The 18,790-nt window shown below is 55.4% G+C and overlaps 2 protein-coding genes across 2 annotated transcripts; one reads left to right on the top strand and one right to left on the bottom strand.

Moving 5' to 3' along the window:
* The first annotated feature begins 14,360 nt into the window (after window positions 1-14,360).
* Window positions 14,361-16,822, top strand: LOC131260946 (enhancer of mRNA-decapping protein 3). Its single transcript, XM_058262809.1, has 3 exons — window positions 14,361-14,518; window positions 14,694-16,277; window positions 16,354-16,822. The coding sequence occupies exons 2-3, from the start codon at window positions 14,933-14,935 to the stop codon at window positions 16,653-16,655; spliced, it is 1,647 nt and encodes a 548-aa protein (XP_058118792.1). The 5' UTR covers window positions 14,361-14,518; window positions 14,694-14,932; the 3' UTR covers window positions 16,656-16,822.
* A 249-nt stretch (window positions 16,823-17,071) lies between these two features.
* On the bottom strand, window positions 17,072-18,597 carry LOC131260947 (DALR anticodon-binding domain-containing protein 3-like). The gene has a single exon (XM_058262810.1). It carries the CDS (start codon window positions 18,539-18,541, stop codon window positions 17,300-17,302), a length of 1,242 nt encoding a protein of 413 aa, XP_058118793.1. The 5' UTR covers window positions 18,542-18,597; the 3' UTR covers window positions 17,072-17,299.
* Between the last annotated feature and the right edge of the window lie 193 nt (window positions 18,598-18,790).

Below are 18,790 nucleotides of genomic sequence, written 5' to 3'. Positions count from 1 at the left end.
GCTCGCCCGAGCAGCCCTGAACCAGAGCTCGCCCGAGCAGCCTTCAACCAGAACTCTTCCGAGCAATCCTGAATCAGAACTCAACCGAGCAGCCTTCAAACAGAACTAGCCCGAGCAGCCTTCAACCAGAACTCGCCCGAGCAGCCTTCAACCAGAACTCGTTCGAGCAGCCTTCAACCAGAACTCGTTCGAGCAGCCTTCAACCAGAACTCGCCCGAGCAATCCTGAACCAGTACTCGCCCAAGCAGCCCTGACCCCGAACTCACCCGAGCAGCCCTGAACCAGAACTCGCCCGAGCAGCCCTGAACCAGAACTCGCCCGAGCAGCCCTGAACCTGAACTCGCCCGAGCAGCCTCGAACCAGAACTCGTCCGAGCAGCCCCGACCCCGAACTCACCCGAGCAGCCCTGAACCAGAACTCGCCCGAGCAGCCCTGAACCAGAGCTCGCCCGAGCAGCCCTGAACCAGAACTCGCCCGAGCAGCCTTCAACCAGAACTCGCCCGAGCAGCCTCGAACCAGAACTCGTCCGAGCATCCCTGAACCAGAACTCGTCCGAGCAGCCTTCAAACAGAACTCGCCCGAGCAGCCTTCAACCAGAACTCGCCCGAGCAGCCTTCAACCAGAACTCAACCTAGCAGCCTTCAAACAGAACTCGCCCTGCCAGTCCTGAACCAGAACTCGCCCGAGTAGTCCTGAACCAGAACTCGCCCGAGCAACCCTGAACCAGTACTCGCCCGAGCAGCCCTGACCCCGAACTCACCCGAGCAGCCCTGAACCAGAACTCGCCCGAGCAACCCTGAACCAGAACTCGCCCGAGCAGCCTTCAACCAGAACTCGCCCGAGCAGCCTCGAACCAGAACTCGTCCGAGCATCCCTGAACCAGAACTCGTCCGAGCAGCCTTCAACCAGAACTCGCCCGAGCAGCCTTCAACCAGAACTCGCCCGAGCAGCCTTCAACCAGAACTCACCCTAGCAGCCTTCAAACAGAACTCGCCCTGCCAGTCCTGAACCAGAACTCGCCCGAGCAGTCCTGAACCAGAACTCGCCCGAGCAACCCTGAACCAGAACTCGCCCGAGCAGCCTTCAACCAGAACTCGTCCGAGCAGTCCTGAACCAAAACTCGTCCGAGCAGCCTTCAACCAGAACTCGCCCGAGCAGTCCTGAACCAGAACTCGCCCGAGCAGCCTTCAACCAGAACTCGCCCGAGCAGCCTTCAACCAGAACTCGTCCGAGCAGCCTTCAACCAGAACTCGCCCGAGCAGTCCTGACCCAGAACTCACCCGAGCAGCCCTGAACCAGAGCTCGCCCGAGCAGCCCTGAACCAGAACTCGCCCGAGCAGCCCTGAACCAGAACTCGCCCGAGCAGCCCTGAACCAGAACTCGCCCGAGCAGCCCCGAACCAGAACTCGCCCGAGCAGCCTTCAACCAGAACTCGCCCGAGCAGCCTTCAACCAGAACTCACCCGAGCAGCCTCGAACCAGAACTCGTCCGAGCATCCCTGAACCAGAACTCGTCCGAGCAGCCTTCAACCAGAGCTCGCCCGAGCAGCCTTCAACCAGAACTCGCCCGAGCAGCCTTCAACCAGAACTCAACCTAGCAGCCTTCAAACAGAACTCGCCCTGCCAGTCCTGAACCAGAACTCACCCGAGCAGCCTTCAACCAGAACTCGTTCGAGCAGTCCTGAACCAGAACTCGCCCGAGCAGCCCTGAACCAGAGCTCGCCCGAGCAGCCCTGAACCAGAACTCGCCCGAGCAGCCCTGAACCAGAACTCGCCCGAGCAGCCCTGAACCAGAACTCGCCCGAGCAGCCTTCAACCAGAACTCAACCTAGCAGCCTTCAAACAGAACTCGCCCTGCCAGTCCTGAACCAGAACTCGCCCGAGCAGTCCTGAACCAGAACTCGCCCGAGCAGCCTTCAACCAGAACTCGTTCGAGCAGCCTTCAACCAGAACTCGCCCGAGCAACCCTGAACCAGTACTCGCCCGAGCAGCCCAAACCCCGAACTCACCCGAGCAGCCCTGAACCAGAACTCGCCCGAGCAGCCCTGAACCAGAACTCTTCCGAGCAGCCCTGAATCAGAACTCAACCGAGCAGCCTTCAAACAGAACTCGCCCGAGCAGCCTTCAACCAGAACTCGCCCGAGCAGCGTTCAACCAGAACTCGTTCAAGCAGCCTTCAACCAGAACTCGCCCGAGCAACCCTGAACCAGTACTCGCCCGAGCAGCCCTGACCCCGAACTCACCCGAGCAGCCCTGAACCAGAACTCGCCCGAGCAACCCTGAACCAGAACTCGCCCGAGCAGCACTCAACCAGAACTCGCCCGAGCAGCCTCGAACCAGAACTCGTCCGAGCAGCCCCGACCCCGAACTCACCCGAGCAGCCCTGAACCAGAACTCGCCCGAGCAGCCCTGAACCAGAGCTCGCCCGAGCAGCCCTGAACCAGAACTCGCCCGAGCAGCCCTGAACCAGAACTCGCCCGAGAAGCCCTGAATCAGAACTCGCCCGAGCAGCCTTCAACCAGAACTCAACCTAGCAGCCTTCAAACAGAACTCGCCCTGCCAGTCCTGAACCAGAACTCGCCCGAGCAGTCCTGAACCAGAACTCGCCCGAGCAGCCTTCAACCAGAACTGGTTCGAGCAGCCTTCAACCAGAACTCGCCCGAGCAACCCTGAACCAGTACTCGCCCGAGCAGCCCTGACCCTGAACTCACCCGAGCAGCCCTGAACCAGAACTCGCCCGAGCAGCCCTGAACCAGAACTCGCCCGAGCAGCCTTCAACCAGAACTCGCCCGAGCAGCCTTCAACCAGAACTCAACCTAGCAGCCTTCAAACAGAACTCGCCCTGCCAGTCCTGAACCAGAACTCGCCCGAGCAGTCCTGAACCAGAACTCGCCCGAGCAGTCCTGAACCAGAACTCACCCGAGCAGCCTTCAACCAGAACTCGTCCGAGCAGTCCCGAACCAGAACTCGTCCGAGCAGCATTCAACCAGAACTCGCCCGAGCAGTCCTGAACCAGAACTCGCCCGAGCAGCCTTCAACCAGAACTCGCCCGAGCAGCCTTCAACCAGAACTCGTCCGAGCAGCCTTCAACCAGAACTCGCCCGAGCAGTCCTGACCCAGAACTCACCCGAGCAGCCCTGAACCAGAACTCGCCCGAGCAGCCCTGAACCAGAACTCGCCCGAGCAGCCCTGAACCAGAATTCGCCCGAGCAGCCCCGAACCAGAACTCGCCCGAGCAGCCTTCAACCAGAACTCACCCGAGCAGCCTCGCACCAGAACTCGTCCGAGCATCCCTGAACCAGAACTCGTCCGAGCAGCCTTCAACCAGAACTCGCCCGAGCAGCCTTCAACCAGAACTCGCCCGAGCAGCCTTCAACCAGAACTCAACCTAGCAGCCTTCAAACAGAACTCGCCCAGCCAGTCCTGAACCAGAACTCACCCGAGCAGCCTTCAACCAGAACTCGTTCGAGCAGTCCTGAACCAGAACTCGTCCGAGCAGCCTTCAACCAGAACTCGCCAAAGCAGTCCTGAACCAGAACTCGCCCGAGCAGCCCTGAACCAGAGCTCGCCCGAGCAGCCCTGAACCAGAACTCGCCCGAGCAGCCCTGAACCAGAACTCGCCCGAGCAGCCCTGAACCAGAACTCGCCCGAGCAGCCTTCAACCAGAACTCAACCTAGCAGCCTTCAAACAGAACTCGCCCTGCCAGTCCTGAACCAGAACTCGCCCGAGCAGTCCTGAACCAGAACTCGCCCGAGCAGCCTTCAACCAGAACTGGTTCGAGCAGCCTTCAACCAGAACTCGCCCGAGCAACCCTGAACCAGTACTCGCCCGAGCAGCCCTGAACCAGAACTCGCCCGAGCAGCCCTGAACCAGAACTCGCCCGAGCAGCCCTGAACCAGAACTCGCCCGAGCAGCACTCAACCAGAACTCGCCCGAGCAGCCTCGAACCAGAACTCGTCCGAGCAGCCCTGACCCCGAACTCACCCGAGCAGCCCTGAACCAGAACTCGCCCGAGCAGCCCTGAACCAGAGCTCGCCCGAGCAGCCCTGAACCAGAACTCGCCCTAGCAGCCCTGAACCAGAACTCTTCCGAGCAATCCTGAATCATAACTCAACCGAGCAGCCTTCAAACAGAACTCGCCCGAGCAGCCTTCAACCAGAACTCGCCCGAGCAGCGTTCAACCAGAAGTCGTTCAAGCAGCCTTCAACCAGAACTCGCCCGAGCAACCCTGAACCAGTACTCGCCCGAGCAGCCCTGACCCCGAACTCACCCGAGCAGCCCTGAACCAGAACTCGCCCGAGCAGCCCTGAACCAGAACTCGCCCGAGCAGCACTCAACCAGAACTCGCCCGAGCAGCCTCGAACCAGAACTCGTCCGAGCAGCCCTGACCCCGAACTCACCCGAGCAGCCCTGAACCAGAACTCGCCCGAGCAGCCCTGAACCAGAGCTCGCCCGAGTAGCCCTGAACCAGAACTCGCCCGAGCAGCCCTGAACCAGAACTCTTCCGAGCAATCCTGAATCAGAACTCAACCGAGCAGCCTTCAAACAGAACTAGCCCGAGCAGCCTTCAACCAGAACTCGCCCGAGCAGCCTTCAACCAGAACTCGTTGGAGCAGCCTTCAACCAGAACTCGCCCGAGCAACCCTGAACCAGTACTCGCCCGAGCAGCCCTGACCCCGAACTCACCCGAGCAGCCCTGAACCAGAACTCGCCCGAGCAGCCCTGAACCAGAACTCGCCCGAGCAGCCTTCAACCAGAACTCGCCCGAGCAGCCTCGAACCAGAACTCGTTCGAGCATCCCTGAAGCAGAACTCGTCCGAGCAGCCTTCAACCAGAACTCGCCCGAGCAGCCTTCAACCAGAACTCGCCCGAGCAGCCTTCAACCAGAACTCAACCTTGCAGCCTTCAAACAGAACTCGCCCTGCCAGTCCTGAACCAGAACTCGCCCGAGCAGTCCTGAACCAGAACTCGCCCGAGCAGTCCTGAACCAGAACTCACCCGAGCAGCCTTCAACCAGAACTCGTCCGAGCAGTCCTGAACCAAAACTCGTCCGAGCAGCCCTGACCCCGAACTCGCCCGAGCAGTCCTGAACCAGAACTCGCCCGAGCAGCCTTCAACCAGAACTCGCCCGAGCAGCCTTCAACCAGAACTCGTCCGAGCAGCCTTCAACCAGAACTCGCCCGAGCAGTCCTGACCCAGAACACACCCGAGCAGCCCTGAACCAGAGCTCGCCCGAGCAGCCCTGAACCAGAACTCGCCCGAGCAGCCCTGAACCAGAACTCGCCCGAGCAGCCCTGAACCAGAACTCGCCCGAGCAGCCCCGAACCAGAACTCGCCCGAGCAGCCTTCAACCAGAACTCGCCCGAGCAGCCTTCAACCAGAACTCGCCCTGCCAGTCCTGAACCAGAACTCGCCCGAGCAGTCCTAAACCAGAACTCGCCCGAGCAGTCCTGAACCAGAACTCGCCCGAGCAGCCTTCAACCAGAACTCGCCCGAGCAGTCCTGAACCAGAACTCGTCCGAGCAGCCTTCAACCAGAACTCGCCCGAGCAGTCCTGAACCAGAACTCGCCCGAGCAGCCTTCAACCAGAACTCGTTCGAGCAGCCTTCAACCAGAACTCGCCCGAGCAACCCTGAACCAGTACTCGCCCGAGCAGCCCTGACCCCGAACTCACCCGAGCAGCCCTGAACCAGAACTCGCCCGAGCAGCCCTGAACCAGAACTCGCCCGAGCAGCCTCGAACCAGAACTCGTCCGAGCATCCCTGAACCAGAACTCGTCCGAGCATCCCTGAACCAGAACTCGTCCGAGCAGCCTTCAACCAGAACTCGCCCGAGCAGCCTTCAACCAGAACTCGCCCGAGCAGCCCTGAACCAGAACTCAACCTAGCAGCCTTCAAACAGAACTCGCCCTGCCAGTCCTGAACCAGAACTCACCCGAGCAGTCCTGAACCAGAACTCGCCCGAGCAACCCTGAACCAGAACTCGTTCGAGCAGCCTTCAACCAGAACTCGTCCGAGCAGTCCTGAACCAGAACTCGTCCGAGCAGCCTTCAACCAGAACTCGCCCGAGCAGTCCTGAACCAGAACTCGTCCGAGCAGTCCTGAACCAGAACTCACCCGAGCAGCCTTCAACCAGAACTCGTCCGAGCAGTCTTCAACCAGAACTCGTCCGAGCAGCCTTGAACCAGAACTCGCCCGAGCAGTCCTGAACCAGAACTCGCCCGAGCAGCCTTCAACCAGATTTCGCCCGAGCAGCCTTCAACCAGAACTCGTCCGAGCAGCCTTCAACCAGAACTCGCCCGAGCAGTCCTGACCCAGAACTCACCCGAGCAGCCCTGAACCAGAACTCGCCCGAGCAGCCCTGAACCAGAACTCGCCCGAGCAGCCCTGAACCAGAACTCGCCCGAGCAGCCTTCAACCAGAACTCGCCCGAGCAGCCTTCAACCAGAACTCACCCGAGCAGCCTCGAACCAGAACTCGTCCGAGCATCCCTGAACCAGAACTCGTCCGAGCAGCCTTCAACCAGAGCTCGCCCGAGCAGCCTTCAACCAGAACTCGCCCGAGCAGCCTTCAACCAGAACTCAACCTAGCAGCCTTCAAACAGAACTCGCCCTGCCAGTCCTGAACCAGAACTCACCCGAGCAGCCTTCAACCAGAACTCGTTCGAGCAGTCCTGAACCAGAACTCGCCCGAGCAGCCCTGAACCAGAGCTCGCCCGAGCAGCCCTGAACCAGAACTCGCCCGAGCAGCCCTGAACCAGAACTCGCCCGAGCAGCCCTGAACCAGAACTCGCCCGAGCAGCCTTCAACCAGAACTCAACCTAGCAGCCTTCAAACAGAACTCGCCCTGCCAGTCCTGAACCAGAACTCGCCCGAGCAGTCCTGAACCAGAACTCGCCCGAGCAGCCTTCAACCAGAACTCGTTCGAGCAGCCTTCAACCAGAACTCGCCCGAGCAACCCTGAACCAGTACTCGCCCGAGCAGCCCAAACCCCGAACTCACCCGAGCAGCCCTGAACCAGAACTCGCCCGAGCAGCCCTGAACCAGAACTCTTCCGAGCAGCCCTGAATCAGAACTCAACCGAGCAGCCTTCAAACAGAACTCGCCCGAGCAGCCTTCAACCAGAACTCGCCCGAGCAGCGTTCAACCAGAACTCGTTCAAGCAGCCTTCAACCAGAACTCGCCCGAGCAACCCTGAACCAGTACTCGCCCGAGCAGCCCTGACCCCGAACTCACCCGAGCAGCCCTGAACCAGAACTCGCCCGAGCAACCCTGAACCAGAACTCGCCCGAGCAGCACTCAACCAGAACTCGCCCGAGCAGCCTCGAACCAGAACTCGTCCGAGCAGCCCCGACCCCGAACTCACCCGAGCAGCCCTGAACCAGAACTCGCCCGAGCAGCCCTGAACCAGAGCTCGCCCGAGCAGCCCTGAACCAGAACTCGCCCGAGCAGCCCTGAACCAGAACTCGCCCGAGAAGCCCTGAATCAGAACTCGCCCGAGCAGCCTTCAACCAGAACTCAACCTAGCAGCCTTCAAACAGAACTCGCCCTGCCAGTCCTGAACCAGAACTCGCCCGAGCAGTCCTGAACCAGAACTCGCCCGAGCAGCCTTCAACCAGAACTGGTTCGAGCAGCCTTCAACCAGAACTCGCCCGAGCAACCCTGAACCAGTACTCGCCCGAGCAGCCCTGACCCTGAACTCACCCGAGCAGCCCTGAACCAGAACTCGCCCGAGCAGCCCTGAACCAGAACTCGCCCGAGCAGCCTTCAACCAGAACTCGCCCGAGCAGCCTTCAACCAGAACTCAACCTAGCAGCCTTCAAACAGAACTCGCCCTGCCAGTCCTGAACCAGAACTCGCCCGAGCAGTCCTGAACCAGAACTCGCCCGAGCAGTCCTGAACCAGAACTCACCCGAGCAGCCTTCAACCAGAACTCGTCCGAGCAGTCCCGAACCAGAACTCGTCCGAGCAGCATTCAACCAGAACTCGCCCGAGCAGTCCTGAACCAGAACTCGCCCGAGCAGCCTTCAACCAGAACTCGCCCGAGCAGCCTTCAACCAGAACTCGTCCGAGCAGCCTTCAACCAGAACTCGCCCGAGCAGTCCTGACCCAGAACTCACCCGAGCAGCCCTGAACCAGAACTCGCCCGAGCAGCCCTGAACCAGAACTCGCCCGAGCAGCCCTGAACCAGAATTCGCCCGAGCAGCCCCGAACCAGAACTCGCCCGAGCAGCCTTCAACCAGAACTCACCCGAGCAGCCTCGCACCAGAACTCGTCCGAGCATCCCTGAACCAGAACTCGTCCGAGCAGCCTTCAACCAGAACTCGCCCGAGCAGCCTTCAACCAGAACTCGCCCGAGCAGCCTTCAACCAGAACTCAACCTAGCAGCCTTCAAACAGAACTCGCCCAGCCAGTCCTGAACCAGAACTCACCCGAGCAGCCTTCAACCAGAACTCGTTCGAGCAGTCCTGAACCAGAACTCGTCCGAGCAGCCTTCAACCAGAACTCGCCAAAGCAGTCCTGAACCAGAACTCGCCCGAGCAGCCCTGAACCAGAGCTCGCCCGAGCAGCCCTGAACCAGAACTCGCCCGAGCAGCCCTGAACCAGAACTCGCCCGAGCAGCCCTGAACCAGAACTCGCCCGAGCAGCCTTCAACCAGAACTCAACCTAGCAGCCTTCAAACAGAACTCGCCCTGCCAGTCCTGAACCAGAACTCGCCCGAGCAGTCCTGAACCAGAACTCGCCCGAGCAGCCTTCAACCAGAACTGGTTCGAGCAGCCTTCAACCAGAACTCGCCCGAGCAACCCTGAACCAGTACTCGCCCGAGCAGCCCTGACCCTGAACTCACCCGAGCAGCCCTGAACCAGAACTCGCCCGAGCAGCCCTGAACCAGAACTCGCCCGAGCAGCACTCAACCAGAACTCGCCCGAGCAGCCTCGAACCAGAACTCGTCCGAGCAGCCCTGACCCCGAACTCACCCGAGCAGCCCTGAACCAGAACTCGCCCGAGCAGCCCTGAACCAGAGCTCGCCCGAGCAGCCCTGAACCAGAACTCGCCCTAGCAGCCCTGAACCAGAACTCTTCCGAGCAATCCTGAATCATAACTCAACCGAGCAGCCTTCAAACAGAACTCGCCCGAGCAGCCTTCAACCAGAACTCGCCCGAGCAGCGTTCAACCAGAAGTCGTTCAAGCAGCCTTCAACCAGAACTCGCCCGAGCAACCCTGAACCAGTACTCGCCCGAGCAGCCCTGACCCCGAACTCACCCGAGCAGCCCTGAACCAGAACTCGCCCGAGCAGCCCTGAACCAGAACTCGCCCGAGCAGCACTCAACCAGAACTCGCCCGAGCAGCCTCGAACCAGAACTCGTCCGAGCAGCCCTGACCCCGAACTCACCCGAGCAGCCCTGAACCAGAACTCGCCCGAGCAGCCCTGAACCAGAGCTCGCCCGAGTAGCCCTGAACCAGAACTCGCCCGAGCAGCCCTGAACCAGAACTCTTCCGAGCAATCCTGAATCAGAACTCAACCGAGCAGCCTTCAAACAGAACTAGCCCGAGCAGCCTTCAACCAGAACTCGCCCGAGCAGCCTTCAACCAGAACTCGTTGGAGCAGCCTTCAACCAGAACTCGCCCGAGCAACCCTGAACCAGTACTCGCCCGAGCAGCCCTGACCCCGAACTCACCCGAGCAGCCCTGAACCAGAACTCGCCCGAGCAGCCCTGAACCAGAACTCGCCCGAGCAGCCTTCAACCAGAACTCGCCCGAGCAGCCTCGAACCAGAACTCGTTCGAGCATCCCTGAAGCAGAACTCGTCCGAGCAGCCTTCAACCAGAACTCGCCCGAGCAGCCTTCAACCAGAACTCGCCCGAGCAGCCTTCAACCAGAACTCAACCTTGCAGCCTTCAAACAGAACTCGCCCTGCCAGTCCTGAACCAGAACTCGCCCGAGCAGTCCTGAACCAGAACTCGCCCGAGCAGTCCTGAACCAGAACTCACCCGAGCAGCCTTCAACCAGAACTCGTCCGAGCAGTCCTGAACCAAAACTCGTCCGAGCAGCCCTGACCCCGAACTCGCCCGAGCAGTCCTGAACCAGAACTCGCCCGAGCAGCCTTCAACCAGAACTCGCCCGAGCAGCCTTCAACCAGAACTCGTCCGAGCAGCCTTCAACCAGAACTCGCCCGAGCAGTCCTGACCCAGAACACACCCGAGCAGCCCTGAACCAGAGCTCGCCCGAGCAGCCCTGAACCAGAACTCGCCCGAGCAGCCCTGAACCAGAACTCGCCCGAGCAGCCCTGAACCAGAACTCGCCCGAGCAGCCCCGAACCAGAACTCGCCCGAGCAGCCTTCAACCAGAACTCGCCCGAGCAGCCTTCAACCAGAACTCGCCCTGCCAGTCCTGAACCAGAACTCGCCCGAGCAGTCCTAAACCAGAACTCGCCCGAGCAGTCCTGAACCAGAACTCGCCCGAGCAGCCTTCAACCAGAACTCGCCCGAGCAGTCCTGAACCAGAACTCGTCCGAGCAGCCTTCAACCAGAACTCGCCCGAGCAGTCCTGAACCAGAACTCGCCCGAGCAGCCTTCAACCAGAACTCGTTCGAGCAGCCTTCAACCAGAACTCGCCCGAGCAACCCTGAACCAGTACTCGCCCGAGCAGCCCTGACCCCGAACTCACCCGAGCAGCCCTGAACCAGAACTCGCCCGAGCAGCCCTGAACCAGAACTCGCCCGAGCAGCCTCGAACCAGAACTCGTCCGAGCATCCCTGAACCAGAACTCGTCCGAGCATCCCTGAACCAGAACTCGTCCGAGCAGCCTTCAACCAGAACTCGCCCGAGCAGCCTTCAACCAGAACTCGCCCGAGCAGCCCTGAACCAGAACTCAACCTAGCAGCCTTCAAACAGAACTCGCCCTGCCAGTCCTGAACCAGAACTCACCCGAGCAGTCCTGAACCAGAACTCGCCCGAGCAACCCTGAACCAGAACTCGTTCGAGCAGCCTTCAACCAGAACTCGTCCGAGCAGTCCTGAACCAGAACTCGTCCGAGCAGCCTTCAACCAGAACTCGCCCGAGCAGTCCTGAACCAGAACTCGTCCGAGCAGTCCTGAACCAGAACTCACCCGAGCAGCCTTCAACCAGAACTCGTCCGAGCAGTCTTCAACCAGAACTCGTCCGAGCAGCCTTGAACCAGAACTCGCCCGAGCAGTCCTGAACCAGAACTCGCCCGAGCAGCCTTCAACCAGATTTCGCCCGAGCAGCCTTCAACCAGAACTCGTCCGAGCAGCCTTCAACCAGAACTCGCCCGAGCAGTCCTGACCCAGAACTCACCCGAGCAGCCCTGAACCAGAACTCGCCCGAGCAGCCCTGAACCAGAACTCGCCCGAGCAGCCCTGAACCAGAACTCGCCCGAGCAGCCCTGAACCAGAACTCGCCCGAGCAGCCCCGAACCAGAACTCGCCCGAGCAGCCTTCAACCAGAACTCGCCCGAGCAGCCTTCAACCAGAACTCGCCCGAGCAGTCCTGACCCAGAACTCACCCGAGCAGCCCTGAACCAGAGCTCGCCCGAGCAGCCCTGAACCAGAACTCGCCCGAGCAGCCCTGAACCAGAACTCGCCCGAGCAGCCCTGAACCAGAACTCGCCCGAGCACCCCTGAACCAGAACTCGCCCGAGCAGTCCTGAACCAGAACTCGTCCGAGCAGCCTTCAACCAGAACTCGCCCGAGCAGCCCTGACCCAGAACTCACCCGAGCAGCCCTGAACCAGAACTCGTCCGAGCAGTCCTAAACCAGAACTCAACCGAGCAGCCTTCAAACAGAACTCGCCCGAGCAGCCTTCAACCAGAACTCGCCCGAGCAACCCTGAACCAGTACTCGCCCGAGCAGCCTTCAACCAGAACTCGCCCGAGCAGCCCTGACCCAGAACTCACCCGAGCAGCCTTGAACCAGAGCTCACCCGAGCAGCCCTGAACCAGAACTCGCCCGAGCAGCCCTGAACCAGAACTCGCCTGAGCAGTCCTGAACCAGAACTCGCCCGAGCAGCCTTCAACCAGAACTCGCCCGAGCAGCCCTGACCCAGAACTCACCCGAGCAGCCCTGAACCAGAACTCGTCCGAGCTGTCCTAAACCAGAACTCAACCGAGCAGCCTTCAAACGAAACTCGCCCGAGCAGCCTCGAACCAGAACTCGCCCGAGCAGCCTCGAACCAGAACTCGCCCGAGCAGCCCTGAACCAGAACTCGCCCGAGCGGCCCTGAACCAGAACTCGCCCGAGCAGCCCTGAACCAGAACTCGCCCGAGCAGCCTTCAACCAGAACTCGCCCGAGCAGTCCAGAACCAGAACTCAACCGAGCAGTCTTAAACCAGAACTCGCCCGAGCAGCCCTGAACCAGAACTCACCCGAGCAGCCCTGAACCAGAACTCGTCCGAGCAGCCTTCAACCAGAACTCGCCCGAGCAGTCCTGAACCAGAACTCAACCGAGCAGTCTTGAACCAGAACTCGCCCGAGCAGCCCTGAACCAGAACTCGCCCGAGCAGCCTTCAAACAAAACTCGTCCGAGCAGCCCTGAACCAAAACTCGCCCGAGGCTCGTAACCGGGCCATGTAAATTGGCCGTGCTGCCGGGGGCCCTTGAACAGGGACCTGTCAACGGGTCCTGTCAACGGGTCCTGTAAACGGGTCCTGTAAACGGGCACTGTAACCTGGCCCTGTAAACGGGCCCTGTAACCGGGTGCTGTAAGCGGGGCCTGTAACTGGGTCCTGTAACTGGGCCGTGTTACCGGGCCGTTTTACCTAGTTTGATAAAGAAAAGGAAGCAAAGAATGAAATTATATCGAGAAAAGTATTATAAAGAGTAGTTATCAATAGAAAATTATCATGACGTCTCGGTTCGGGACTTGGATGCCGACCACAATGAACAGAAAGGTTCAGATCTTAGAAAACTATTTCAAAATTTAAGATTCATTAGTTGAATATGAAGAGTTACATATCAACAAGCAAATAAAGGAAAAGGAATAAAAACACCAAAACGGCTTTATACTATAGCAATAATTTAAATTCTTCTCCTGATATTTCCTATGTCGATCAATTAATATGTAAATCTATGGAAAAACATAACAACCGCAGTCATGACAATACTGCAAACATATACAATTGATTACAAGCCACAAACAAACAAGTTCAACTTTGTTCAATGGTATAGAAACATGTAGGGCAATGGAACTATCTGTAGGGCCCCGATTACCCTTGCGCTTGGGGCCCTGGAAAAGATTGATCCGCCTCTGCTCTGTACTGCTCAAATATAAAGATATCCTACAAATATCAAATAACATACATTTTTTATGTTGTTGCCACCTATTAATATGTAAGTAATTCATTGCAACCTATTAATATGTAATAGTAAATGTGTTTCGATTACCATGTTAGCACCTCAGCTTACCAACGCCTTATCTCACCTGTTTTATCATTTTATTAGCGTTAACGTTTCCAAAGCAATTTTTCGTGATCATTTCTTGCTGAAATAATTACTGATCGATTAAACCATGTTATATTTTGTGTAATACGCTCTTAACAATTGTATGGTCTTTAGACAAGCAATTCTTATAATTTCTTCATTTTTTCAAAAACCGTTAACATCTCTAGCGAAGTTGCGAAAAGGCTCATTTATTGAGAAATTTCACAAAATTCCATCATATTCGAAGTTGATTTGTCGTTAACAATTTCATATACTTTTTCTTTTCTTTTAGCCTTTCCTTGTTTAAAAATATGTATCAAATTTACATTATTTTTGATTACAAATAGTCGATCTTAATCGTTTAACGTTTTCGAAACAGATTTGTTCATCGAAACAGTGTTGCCAGCTTAAGCTGAAACATTTTTGATAGAGATGATGATACTAGCTCCGGAGTGGGATCAATTTGTTAACACCAATCCGCAAAAGGAGCGAACTCATTGGTTATGACTCCGAGAAAAAACATTTGTCTCAAACCGGTAAATTTTTATTACACTCGGAAACGCCTGAATGAAGGATTTCGAAGTAACAATCTTACCAACGCTGTTTCATGACTGCATATCTTATATATCCTTAGCATGTTGAGGCTTTTTTGATTCTTACTTATTGAGACAACTACCCAGAGTGCAAAATCATCGTGCTTTCTCGTTCTGTCTAATCGAACATTGTTAACAACAAAACGAGATAGCATGACGATTTTGCACGCTGGATAGACTACTCCCATTTACTCCCGGATCCAGTTCCTATTCCCCTATGCACGATGAATCCCCATAGGAGCTGATGACGAGTTAATGAGTCTCAAATTGGGATCGGGTATATCCATACGATCCAGCTCCGACCTTGTATCACTAGTTTGGATGAGGAAATCCGAATGGCGAAAGAAGAGAATGGTGCGTGATTGGCATAAAAATCACAAAAAGACATACTTGAGAACTCTTTCTTAAAGTTATATTATTGTATAGTGCTTGTGTAAAGTAGTAATAATACCAGTACTTCAACTCTTGCCAGCGCGTCCTTGCGAGAAGGTCTTGAAAGTCATCGCTTTCGAAAGTGCGCATCTTGTAGACGCGCGATATTTATTGAAAACATTCGCCAAGTTGCTCATATTACGAACTGTTTTCCCTTCGTTTACTAATTAACCAGTGCACATAGTGGAATAGGATTTTGGTATTTAGTTTCTTAATGTTTTTATTTGTTTAGTTTGCATTGTGACGCCTATTCCTCCCTGCAAACTACCCCGCGACCTTCCTGACAAAAGTTATCTTATCGTACGCGTGCCAAATTTGTTTGTGTACCCGCGTGTGTAGTATATTTTGGTACCGTCGCTTGTTTTGATTCCGTCGTCAGTGGACGCTTTTATAATAAAAACAATACAGGCAATTCCGATTGCCCAGCAGAGTTTGTAAATCTGGACAAAAACTTATCGTAAGTCAACGAAGATGTCTGACAAATGGATCGGCAAGTCCGTGTCGATACACTGCCGCGATGATATCGGCGTATTCCAAGGCATCATCAAGCGGGTCACACCTGCCGAGGTGGTCATTACGAAGGCTGTCCGCAATGGCATACCGTTGAAGAAGAACAGCGTGGAGGTGTCGCTAAGTGCGCGCGACATTGTAAAGTTCGACCTGATCTCGTGGAGCAACGTTCCTAGCATACCGCTGAAACCGGTGGCAACCGTTGCTGCCAACTCGGGCATGGTTACCTCCCTGGATGACCAATTCGATGGGATGACGTTGATGAACAATGGCAAGCAGCACCATCAGCTGCAGCAGCAGCCCCAACCGCAACCGTTTCATAACGGTACCGGAAGTGCATTCAAGTTGGCCAGTAAATCGCCAGGTCCCATCAAGTATGCCAACAACACAAACCCCGTATCGCAGAACAAAGGGGACAATGGTGGGTCGATCAAGAGCACCAGCCATCCGATCGACATTAACGGGTCGGCCTCCAAGTCTAACCACGTGGTAGCTAACTCGATGGCTACAAGTGCAACGATCGGCTCGTTCTTCAATGGACGACCGATGGCGATGAGCCAGTCGTTGCCGTATGCGGAGGGCAGTGCTAAAAAGAATCCCACCAACGGAAAGGTGTCTCGTAGCAGAAAGAATCTTGCCAAGGACAGCACGTTCGGTTCGCCTGACGACGATCCGCTTCTGATGGACGAAGAGTTTGACTTCGAGAAGAACCTGGCGCTGTTCGACAAACAGGCTATCTGGAACGAAATTGACGCAATTCAAACGAAGGCTTCGGAAGGGGAGAAGAAGCAACGGCAGGCACCCAACTCGGCGGCCAAAACGAAGTACAGACACGACGAGAACGTGCTTGCGTCCACCCCGGCTCAGTACCGGCAGATTGAGATCGAATGCCCGGCAACGGCTCTAGCTAGCCAGGAGTACGTGACGGATGAGGGACTGGTGATTCCTTCCGTGCCGGCCACGGTGCGCAACACGGTCGAGCAGCTAGCCGAAGGCAACGGTTTGTCCCGGCAGCGACAGAACGACTTCCTGGCGCGGGGTGCAACGGAGCTTGCGCTACAACTGCTCGGCGGCTCACGACGCCTTACGCCAAACAATCAGCACCAGTGGCCGAAGATTGTGGTTGTATGCGATGGGACACAAAGTGAACGGTTGAATGAGGTTGGATTTTCAACCGCGCGGCAACTCGCCTGCCACGGACTGGAAACGGTTGTGTACGTATCTTCGGTCACTGATCCGACGCGTGTCAGCACCGAACTACCTTTGTACATGGCTACTGGAAATAAGTTTACCCTTGATGTTAATAGTAAGTATAAACGATCGAGAATATCAAGTGTACGATTTATACAAAATCTCATATCACCCATTTGCTTCGTTCACAGCTCTACCTCCGTGTGATCTCGTGATCGCGGCGGTGACCACCCCCAAACTGAGCGAACGGTTACGCACATGGATCACGAACAGCCGCGCACCAGTTCTTGCCATCGATCCGCCGGGGGCCGGCCTTGAGGGCATCTCAATCAAATGTTCTATCTTGCCGATTCTGCCCGTGAACGGAATCGACGCGAACGACGCTTGCGGACGACTGTACCTGTGCAACATCGGCATTCCGAATCAGTTCTTTAACCGGGCGGGCATCGCCTATAAAAGTCCGTTCGATAAGTTCGTTATACCGATTCATTGACGAAAGGAAGATTAATTTTAACCTGCGGAAGAGGCAGTGCACCCTTTCTTGGACCACCAAGAGCGTTTTAATTTACGATTCGTTTTTTCTTCTACTTACGACCGTGGACAACGCAACAAGTAAAAAGGATTAATAGATCCTTACCCACCTACGTCCCGCTCGGTACCGGTGGCACATCATGAAACCCTTTTGAAACTTCTGCAAATATAGGTTGGGCACCACCCGATCGATGGGGAAAATTTTATTTTGTATCCTTAAAAGGGTGGAAGGTACACACAGGATAATAAATGCGCTAAAATAACATCAACAGCAGCAACCAAACAAACAACCGTGTGCCTTCAATTCATTTTTATTTACATTTTTACATGACCTATTAATTTTCACAAAGCTGGTCGTTCTTACGCAAAAATCAACTTTCCTCGCGAAAAATAAAAGGTACGTGAAACGGAAGAAATAACATATTTTGCTGCGATTAATATGATGATTAAATCCTGTATACGCTATGATATGCATGCACTGCAGTTACATTAAACAAATGTATTTCACCGAAAAATGAAAGAAAACAGAGAACGTAAAATTAAAAAGTAACATCTAAATATAAGGAACATCACGTCCATTTGTAGGCGATCCTTCGCTTACAAATTTTACATTTCGTCGATTGGCTCCAAGCCGAGCAAGTTCAAGAGGGTTTGCAAGACGTTGTATATGGCTTCCAGCAGATGCAATCTAGCAAACATAACCGGAAGCAACTTTGGTCTGTTGTCGGTCAGAATTCGTGTACTTCTATAGTACTTGCTAAGGCACGAGACGAGGCCAAACGTAAACTCCAACAGATGATGTGGGGCGATCCGTTCTAGGTCTTTGTCACCCAACGTGCGTCTCATGGCGTACGGAAATCCGATCACATACACGTACAGCAGATGCCACTCTTCCGGGTCGGTGAGCAGACCAAAGTCAACCTCGTTTACGGGTGGAATTCGTGGGTAGCCTTCCTGTTCCATCATTAGTCTGTACTTTTTAAATATCGACACCAAGCGGGCAAAATTGTATAGAATAAAGGCGGCCCCCTTGGTTGCAGTTGGTGTACGCGTAGTGCCTTGCCCTGCTACGCGCATATCGATTGTGCTGGAATGCTTCTGTTGAAGCACATCGACGATGGCAGCCGAGCGGCCCAAACTGGCCACAATTCTCTCGAGTTCGTTAACATCACGAATGCGCACTCCGTAACGATGTTGGGCGATCAATTGCATTTCGTTCGAACGTCGCTTAATATAGTCATCCGCATCTGCGAGGTCGGAACCAATCAGCACCGGGCCGGACAGTATTTCCACAACATGCTCGGCCATTTCGCCCAGCTGCTCGTTGGCTACTTTATTTTTTCTTTGGACAAACGCAATCTTCTTTACGGGTGCCAGCATATTTGTATCTTCCAGCTGGGCCTTTTCTACCATGATATATCCAGCATAGGTAAAACAGTTTTTCATAACCTTTGTTAGCGCGTTCGCCCGGAAATGTGCCATCGAATTTGAAGTGGCTGCTTGGATAGCCGGTGAATCTAGGCATAGTCGTTCCGAACCGTTGCTACGGTTTGTCATGGGCAGTTTCCATTCCATCGCAGCGATGGCATTACGAAATGCAATTTTTCGTTCAAACCAAATGTATACTACGTTACTAGCGATGGAGATGCGATATATCGGAAGCGGCCAGCATGTACTGGTTCGTTGAAGCGCCTCCACGTCGAAACTGATGTCGGTATCAGTTTTGCTCTTGATCATCAGATCGCCCATTTCACATAGCCTTTTGTCGAGAAATTTAACCGTTGTGGAGCATCCTTCGTTGTGAAGAAACTCGTTCAGTAGTCGTTTAATGTCGAATATTATTTCCATTTCGAATGTAGCTGATTTGGGCGATTTGTTTCTTGTCTCAGAACCACAACGGCGCAACGAACTGCGTAGGACTGGGAAATTCAACTGAACAAAACAAGCGGCCGTTGACAACAACAGATGACAGAGGCTGCAAAAGAGTAGATCCATATCAAACAAATCCGTTGGGTTTTGATTTGTAAGTAACTTGAGCAACATTTCTGAAAATATAAATACGGACAATAAAAAGCAATTAAAAAAATTTGTTTTTCC

Source organism: Anopheles coustani, chromosome 3, assembly GCF_943734705.1.
Source record: "Anopheles coustani chromosome 3, idAnoCousDA_361_x.2, whole genome shotgun sequence".
NCBI classification, from domain to species: Eukaryota; Metazoa; Arthropoda; class Insecta; order Diptera; family Culicidae; genus Anopheles; species Anopheles coustani.
Note: the sequence above shows the minus strand (reverse complement) of the source record. Positions and strands in the feature narration are given on the sequence as shown.

Coding starts and splice junctions, on each gene's coding strand:
- LOC131260946 (XM_058262809.1), top strand. CDS start 14,933: ATGTCTGACAAATGGATCGGCAAGTCCGTGTCGATACACTGCCGCGAT. Junction 16,278..16,353: donor GTTTACCCTTGATGTTAATA/GTAAGTATAAAC, acceptor CTTCGTTCACAG/CTCTACCTCCGTGTGATCTC.
- LOC131260947 (XM_058262810.1), bottom strand. CDS start 18,541: ATGGAAATAATATTCGACATTAAACGACTACTGAACGAGTTTCTTCAC.